General features: G+C 39.0%; 1 protein-coding gene across 1 annotated transcript in view; it reads right to left on the bottom strand.

The window, feature by feature from the left end:
- Positions 1 to 2,648: 2,648 nt before the first annotated feature.
- LOC126485113 (synaptic vesicle glycoprotein 2C-like) overlaps positions 2,649 to 8,871 on the bottom strand; it is a 498,779-nt gene continuing 492,556 nt past the window's right edge. Inside the window, exons 11-12 of the mRNA XM_050108743.1 lie at positions 3,284 to 3,411; positions 2,649 to 3,077 (exon numbers count right to left, since the gene is read on the bottom strand). Coding sequence (XP_049964700.1) covers positions 3,022 to 3,077; positions 3,284 to 3,411 — 184 coding nt within the window. The 3' untranslated portion in view covers positions 2,649 to 3,021. The remainder of the gene's footprint in view (positions 3,078 to 3,283; positions 3,412 to 8,871) is intronic.

Genomic DNA, 8,871 nt, shown 5'->3' with positions numbered 1-8,871 from the left:
TTCCTTTCGTCTTTCCCTCTCCTTCCCTCTTTCCTGATGAGGCAACAGTTTGTTGCGAAAGCTTGAATTTTGTGTGTATGTTTGTTTGTGTGTCTATCGACGTGCCAGCGCTTTCGTTTGGTAAGTCACATCATCTTTGTTTTTAGATATATTTTTCCCATGTGGAACGTTTCCCTCTATTAATTCAAATTATTGAATATGATTGAAGTTGAAATGGAATTAAGTACTTAGGTAAGTGATAGGTTAGATGCGTGATGTTGGTGTTACTTTAGTTAGCACATTTACAGAAGACTATGTCCGGCGTGTGTATGGAGATGGCGGCCGAGGGTGTGTGACGTAAGCAGTCAGGTCAGAAATATTATAAGCTAAAATTTATTTGTGTTTCTTCAGACAAATTTAAGTTAATTGAAAAGAAAACTCTTCTCTCTTTGAAATAACGCATCTGATTACTCTATGTTTATTGGGCCAAAGTGAATTGGAAGTTTACAAGCACTTATCAGTTGCTGCTGGAGTATCGGTTATTCTTCACGTTTTGCTGCTCCTGTTACTACATATAATCAAACTGAATATTATATTAGATTAATTTATAGAGTGGAGGGAGTCAGCCTTTTTATTGTCCTATGAACTAAGGAAACATTCAGTTGCCTTTTCCTTTTCTGTGCTTAGTGAATACCGAGTTGTATTATGTTGCTGGTATGCTTGGGAAATTGGGCTTGATACTGTTCTCGTGAGGTAACCTCAGTCTAGTGTCGAGCAGCATGGCATATATAATGAAGAAATTACATTTGTGTGCAGTACAAAGGCTGAGAGATCATTGCAGTGATAAAAACAGGTAAAAGTCAGCTGAGAATGACTGGACTGTTGTAATTTCACTGCTGGAAAAGGAGTCTACACCTACAAGATTACTCTGCATTTCACAATTAAATGTCTGGCGATAGGTTCATAAAACCACCTTCAAGCTATGTGTCTCTACAATTCCACTCTCTAACAGTGCACAGGAAAAACGGGCACTTAAAGCTCTCTGTGTGAGATCTGATTTCTCTTATTTTATTATGATGATTATTTCTTCTTGTGTAAGTGAGCACCAACCAAATGTTTTTGCATTTGGAGGAGAAAGCCGGTGACTGAAATTTTGTGAAAAGATTTCACCACAATGAAAAACACCTTCGTTTTAGTTATTTCCACACCAATTCGCATATTATATTGGTAACACACTCTCCCTAGTTTGCAACAACACAAAATGAGCTTCCCTTCTTTGAACTTTTTCGATGTCCTCTGTCAGTTCTATCTGATGCAGATGTCAAACTGCATAGTAGTACCCTAAAAATTCCAGAATTAGATTTTCACTCTGCAGCAGAGTGTGTGCTGATATGAAACTTCCTGGCAGATTTAAACTGTGTACCAGACCGAGACTCGAGCTCAGGATCTTTGCCTTTTGTGGGCAAGTGCTCTGCCAACTGAGCTACCCAAGCACAAAGTTTGGAAAGTAGGAGATGAGGTACTGGTAGAAGTGAAGCGGGGAGTCATCCTTGGGTAGCTTAGTTGGTAGAACACTTGCCCGCAAAAGGCAAAGGTCACGAGTTTGAGTCTCGGTCCGGCACACAGTTTTAATCAGCCAAGAAGTTTCACTCCAAAAATTGATGAACAAGTTTATTGCAAGCAGTCTCTTTAGTAGATCTGTTGCACCTTAAGTGTTCTGTCAAAGAATCACAGTCTTTGGTTAGCCTTCCCCCACAACATTATCTATGTGGTCATTCCAGTATAAGTTATTCATAACTGTAATCCCTAATTATTTACTTGAAATAACAACCATTAGATTTGTGCAATTTATCATATAATTGAAACTTAATAGATTCCTTTTAACACTCGTGTGGATGAATTCACACTTGTCATTATTTAGAGTTAACTGGCACTTTTCAAAAATGGCTCTGAGCACTATGGGACTTAACTTCTAAGGTCATCAGTCCCCTAGAACTTAGAACTACTTAAACCTAACTAACCTAAGGACATCACACACATCCATGCCCGAGGCAGGATTCGAACCTGCGACCGTAGCGGTCGCGCGGTTCCAGAACTGGCACTTTTCTCAACAAGTATAGCAGATATCTTGTCTAAACCATTTTGCCATTGGTTTTGATCACATGATGAATTTACAAGATAGTAAATGACAACATCATCTGTAAACAATGTAAGACGGCTGTCTCCTAAATTGTTGAGGAACAGCTGAATGCCTAATGATATTGCACCAAACATGTAACAAACTGGTGTGTGTCATTTTCTCCTAAATAATGAAAAGTGTTTTCTTGTATGACAGTTGTAGAGAAACAGCTTAGTAGATTTTTGGACACTGTAATCCTGAGACAAATTACAAGGGCAGTAAAAAGTTGGAAAAAATCATTTTCCAATGACAGTGCCTTACATGGTGATCTATTTTTTAGGGCTTATGCGAGTTTAGTTGTCAGAATAGAGGGCTGTAGTTAAAATTGTCAACTCAATGAGGACTCCAGAGAAGAATAATACTAACAGCACACCAGTTCTTCCATATCTGAACGTTGAGGTAGGGAGAGGCAGGAATAGGCAGCAATGAACCATCGGAGCATCAGATAGGAGTAGAGACACTGCAGAATAAGGAAAAACTGTCATAGCAATAAATAAAAAAATTATTTATTGAAAAAATTATTAATGATTTTCACAGTCTTTGGAAAATGAGACAGCATTTTATTCTATTTTTAGAACTTCTTGTTGGTATATCTTAGAAATATTTTGTGGATCTCGAAGCTGCGTTGAGTTCCTCCAGAGATTGTACACAATTTTTTAAATCCTGTTTAAATAAGTAACATAATAACAAATATGGACATTGTCTTACAGTGTCACAATCATACTCAAGGATTCATAAAATTGTACATCTGCTGAATTAAGTATGTGTGTACCACTTCTCTTCACATAGTTAACTTTTGTCAATCCTGGGAAGCTCCGGAGACATCTTTTAAGAGCATAGTTGTTGGGCACACTGACTCTGCATTACTGAAGAGCTGCCTTATCAGTATTAGGAAGCAGTAGGACAACAGCAGCACTTACTGAAAATTATCATAAGATTAAAAGAATAGTTATTGACATGACTTTTCAAAGAACATCATCAATTGACAAATTATTGACGATTATGTAAATGCATCAAATTTTACAATGCTCCAATCCTGTCACAATAATACTGAAGTTACGGATTCATAGGTGAGTATGAATCCTACAATACAATTTCCAGTTACATGGAAATAGTTGTACTTACCCAAAATAATACCTCCAAGGACTGCAAAAGGTGCTACACAACTGGCAGACAGTAAATAGGGAAATGCCATGTTGCCTGAGAACGTGCCTAGTTGTCCAAACATTATATTTAGGCTCATAGCCATGTTTCTGAAATGTCATAATATTAAAACATGTAGCACTACAAAACAAATAAAACTAATAACTTTGAGGCCACATCTGTATGTGAAACATAAAACATTTGTGAAAATCAGTATCAAAATTTAAACTGTGTGGTACCTGAATGATTAAGCATTTAAGATTTTTACCTTTTTCTGATATAGTGTAAAATCAAGTTGCATTATTATTGCATTTGCAACTGTAAAAAGGTCTGCAACACATTTCTTAAAATGAAACAATGTAGTAGTAGTTGTTGTGGTCTTCAGTCCTGAGACTGGTTTGATGCAGCTCTCCATGCTACTCTATCCTGTGCAAGCTTCTTCATCTCCCAGTACCTACTGCAACCTACATCCTTCTAAATCTGTTTAGTGTATTGATCTCTTGGTCTCCCTCTACGATTTTTACCCTCCACGCTGCCCTCCAATGCTAAATTTGTGATCCCTTGATGCCTCAAAACATGTCCTACCAACCAATCCCTTCTTCTAGTCAAGTTGTGCCACAAACTTCTCTTCTCCCCAATCCTATTCAATACCTCCTCATTAGTTACATGATCTACCCACCTTATCTTCATCATTCTTCTGTAGCACCACATTTCGAAAGCTTCTATTCTCTTCTTGTCCAAACTGGTTATCGTCCATGTTTCACTTCCATACATGGCTACACTCCATACAAATACTTTCAGAAACGACTTCCTGACACTTAAATCTATACTCGATGTTAACAAATTTCTCTTCTTCAGAAACGATTTCCTTGCCATTGCCAGTCTACATTTTATATCCTCTCTACTTCGACCATCATCAGTTATTTTACTCCCCAAATAGCAAAACTCCTTTACTACTTTAAGTGTCTCATTTCCTAATCTAATCCCCTCAGCATCACCCGATTTAATTTGACTACATTCCATTATCCTCGTTTTGCTTTTGTTGATGTTCATCTTATATCCTCCTTTCAAGACACTGTCCATTCCGTTCAACTGCTCTTCCAAGTCCTTTGCTGTCTCTGACAGAATTACAATGTCATCGGCGAACCTCAAAGTTTTTACTTCTTCTCCATGAATTTTAATACCTACTCCGAATTTTTCTTTTGTTTCCTTTACTGCTTGCTCAATATACAGATTGAATAACATCGGGGAGAGGCTACAACCCTGTCTCACTCCTTTCCCAACCACTGCTTCCCTTTCATGCCCCTCGACTCTTATAACTGCCATCTGGTTTCTGTACAAATTGTAAATAGCCTTTCGCTCCCTTCTACGGAATCCAAACTGATCTTCCCCGAGGTCCGCTTCTACCAGTTTTTCCATTCGTCTGTAAAGAATTCGCGTTAGTACTTTGCAGCTGTGACTTATTAAACTGATAGTTCGGTAACTTTCACATCTGTCAACAACTGCTTTCTTTGGGATTGGAATTATTATATTCTTCTTGAAGTCTGTGGGTATTTTGCCTGTCTCATACATCTTGCTCACCAGATGGTAGAGTTTTGTCATGACTGGCTCTCCCAAGGCCATCAGTAGTTCTAATGGAATGGCTGTCTACTCCCAGGGCCTTGTTTCGACTCAGGTCTTTCAGTGCTCTGTCAAACTCTTCACGCAGTATCTTATCTTCCATTTCTTCTTCATCTACATCTTCTTCCATTTCCATTTCCATCGCCCTTGTATAAACCCTCTATATACTCCTTCCACCTTTCTGCCTTCCCTTCTTTGCTTAGAACTGGTTTGCCATCTGAGCTCTTGATATTCATACAAGTGGTTCTCTTCTCTCCAAAGGTCTCTTTAATTTTCCTGTAGGCAGTATCTATCTTACCCCTAGTGAGATAAGCCTCTACATCCTTACATTTGTCCTCTAGCCACCCCTGCTTAGCCATTTTGCACTTCCTGTCGATCTCATTTTTGAGACGTTTGTATTCCTTTTTGCCTGCTTCATTTACTGCATTTTTATATTTTCTCCTTTCGTCAATTAAATTCAATATTTCTTCTGTTACCCAAGGATTTCTATTAGCCCTCGTCTTTTTACCTACTTGATCCTCTGCTGCCTTCACTACTTCATCCCTCAAAGCTACCCATTCTTCTTCTACTGTATTTCTTTCCCCCATTCCTGTCAATTGTTCCCTTATGCTGTCCCTGAAACTCTCTACAACCTCTGGTTCTTTCAGTTTAGCCAGGTCCCATCTCCTTAAATTCCCGCCTTTTTGCAGTTTCTTCAGTTTCAATCTGCAGTTCATAACCAATAGATTGTGGTCAGAATCCACATCTGCCCCTGGAAATGTCTTACAATTTAAAACCTGGTTCCTAAATCTCTGTCTTACCATTATGTAATCTATCTGATACCTTTTAGTATCTCCAGGATTCTTCCAGGTATACAACCTTCTTTCATGATTCTTGAACCAAGTGTTAGCTATGATTAAGTTATGCTCTGTGCAAAATTCTACAAGGCGGCTTCCTCTTTCATTTCTTCCCCTCAATCCATATTCACCTACTATGTTTCCTTCTCTCCCTTTTCCTACTGACGAATTCCAGTCACCCATGACTATTAAATTTTCGTCTCCCTTCACTACCTGAATAATCTCTTTTATCTCGTCATACATTTCATCAATTTCTTCATCATCTGCAGAGCTAGTTGGCATATAAACTTGTACTACTGTGGTAGGCATGGGCTTTGTGTCTATCTTGGCCACAATAACGCGTTCACTATGCTGTTTGTAGTAGCTAACCCGCATTCCTATTTTCCTGTTCATTATTAAACCTACTCCTGCATTACCCCTATTTGATTTTGTATTTATAACCCTGTAATCACCTGACCAAAAGTCTTGTTCCTCCTGCCACCGAACTTCACTAATTCCCACTATATCTAACTTTAACCTATCCATTTCCCTTTTTAAATTTTCTAACCTACCTGCCCGATTAAGGGATCTGACATTCCACGCTCCGATCCGTAGAATGCCAATTTTCTTTCTCCTGATAACTACGTCGTCTTGAGTAGTCCCCGCCCGGAGATCCAAATGGGGGACTATTTTACCTCCGGAATATTTTACCCAAGAGGACGCCATCATCATTTAATCATACAGTAAAGCTGCATGTCCTCGGGAAAAATTACAGCTGTAGTTTCCCCTTGCTTTCAGCCGTTCGCAGTACCAGCACAGCAAGGCCGTTTTGGTTAATGTTACAAGGCCAGATCAGTCATTTATCCAGACTGTTGCCTCTGCAACTATTGAAAAGGCTGCTGCCCCTCTTCAGGAACCACATGTTTGTCTGGCCTCTCTGCAGATACCCCTCCGTTGTGGTTGCACCTACGGTACGGCCATCTGTATCGCTGAGGCACGCAAGCCTCCCCACCAACGGCAAGGTCCATGGTTCATGGGGGGGGAGCAACAATGTAGTGACCAGTGATAATTGCAAGCCTTAATTCCACTGACAATACATGACAGCCTCTCGGTTGAAGACAGAAAAAAAGAAACAGTGTTGACGCAAAAAAAAAAGGTTAAGACATAGTTAATTTACAGCCCCTTGATTGGGAAAATGCATCAGATGGCAAAAAGACAGAGTAACAAATCGGAATTGATTGGTTGAATAATACTGGCTAATGTATCATGTATGCACAGTCACTGGAGCTTGTATTTGTGTAGCATCACACTCAGTCAGTTAGTTAGTGAGACATAAGCATAAAAACTAGGAAATTATCCATTTACTGAACACTTCATCTGTTAAGTGCTCTGTGTCTCATTCTGCCTGACTATGTATCAGGTGGTGAAAATCTTCTGGCCAGGAGGAAGGAGGTTCAGCAGAATGTGAAATGGACAAAGGTTTGCATACAACATCATGTACTCCCGCACTTTATTAAGTATCATGTTGTATGTTGCAGTTTTTATAATAATTCTTTATGAACAACATTGTTTACCAATTTAGATAATTGATTTCCTTGTTTCATTGCAACTCATTATTTATGTTCACTGCAATGTAAACTATTTCCTGCAATGGGGCTACAATGCCACCTGCATTGTTTATTATTTCTCTGTGGCACTAGTTGTGGGGCAGAGCTTTTGATAACCATTTCAAACCAAAATTTACTCCTTTCTAAGCTGTTTAATATCCTTGTTAAAACACATGATATAAGCAGTCCTCTGTTCCTACCCACGCAATCGTTCCCACTATAAAATACACTCCACTTACCCACCCAAAGGCATTACACTATATCCTAAAATATAAAACACAAATCAACATGTGAAACCATGCATGCTTTTAATGCATGGTGTTCCATGTAGGAAAGGCTCCATCAAACTGGCTGAGCACATCAATGGCCACAGACGAACTGACTGTCTCAGGGCAACCAATGCCTTGTTGTATCATGAGATGGGCACACACTGTCTGCTATACCACGTGAGCTACCTGGATACTTGGATCCTTGCATCGGGTACACATTTGCCTGAACTCCAAAGATAAGGAACTGCTCTCCAACGTATCTTCACACCCTGCCTCCCTCCTGGACTTAACATCTGTTAACCCGCACTCCCTCTTTCGTTGTCATTATATATTTTATTTATTTACTCAATTATTTGCTTTTTAGTTCCATTCTCTCGTAACCCATGCACCACTAACCCACCTTTGTCACTCTTCTTTGTTTCTTCCGTGTCTCATTTTTGGTTTTTAATTACACTTTTCATTTCTCTTACTTTAGTCATCTTTTTTCTCAGTTTGTTTTTCTGTTTCTCTAGATTGACGATGATACACTGCTTACCAATGTACTATCTTTTACTTCCTATTCTCTTTGATGCCTCTCTCTTTATCATTCCTTCCCCTTGTTCTCATAACAGATGTGTACTCCTCAGCCTGGGGTGAAGTGAAAGATAAACTATACATAGGTCTCTCTCATCCTAGAGTGATGTGTAAAGATAAACTACATTAGTGTTGCAACTATAGTTATCAGGTTTACTCGGTTCATTCATGACAGTCCTGTCTTGATAGCATTTAACCACAAGCAGTGGGGGTGGTGGTCATAGCAAGAGATAACAGGAAACGCATAGCTCTGAAACGCTTGGAGAAATTTCAATCAAACTTTGAACTATCTTGGAAATAATTCTACAGGGGGGGGGATAGAAGGCAACTGCAAAAATAAGTAAAAATAACCAATAAGAGTAACGAATGAATAGTTTTTGGTTTTCTATGCTGACTGGCGACAATGCCACTGACATTTCACCTCCAGAACTTTGACAAGAGGTGGAAAGGGATGAAAAGAAAAAGCATCTCTAGTCTTCTTAGTAACAGATCTGAGCACTGTTCAGTCCTAGGGATGTTGGGAATGGTCTCAGAATATTAAAGGGATGATGTGTGAAAAAAACACAATCTGTATACTGCATTTATTGCTATTAAAAACCATGTAAATAAACTAAAAGTCTTCAGAGGAATAACAACAATATGGAAAGGACAGACTGCCAACGAGCAAAACGAGGATAATGGAATGT

Source organism: Schistocerca serialis, chromosome 6 (genome assembly GCF_023864345.2).
Source record: "Schistocerca serialis cubense isolate TAMUIC-IGC-003099 chromosome 6, iqSchSeri2.2, whole genome shotgun sequence".
Classification (NCBI taxonomy): Eukaryota; Metazoa; Arthropoda; class Insecta; order Orthoptera; family Acrididae; genus Schistocerca; species Schistocerca serialis.
The sequence above is the reverse complement of the archived record's forward strand: the minus strand, read 5'-3'. Positions and strand labels throughout refer to the sequence as shown.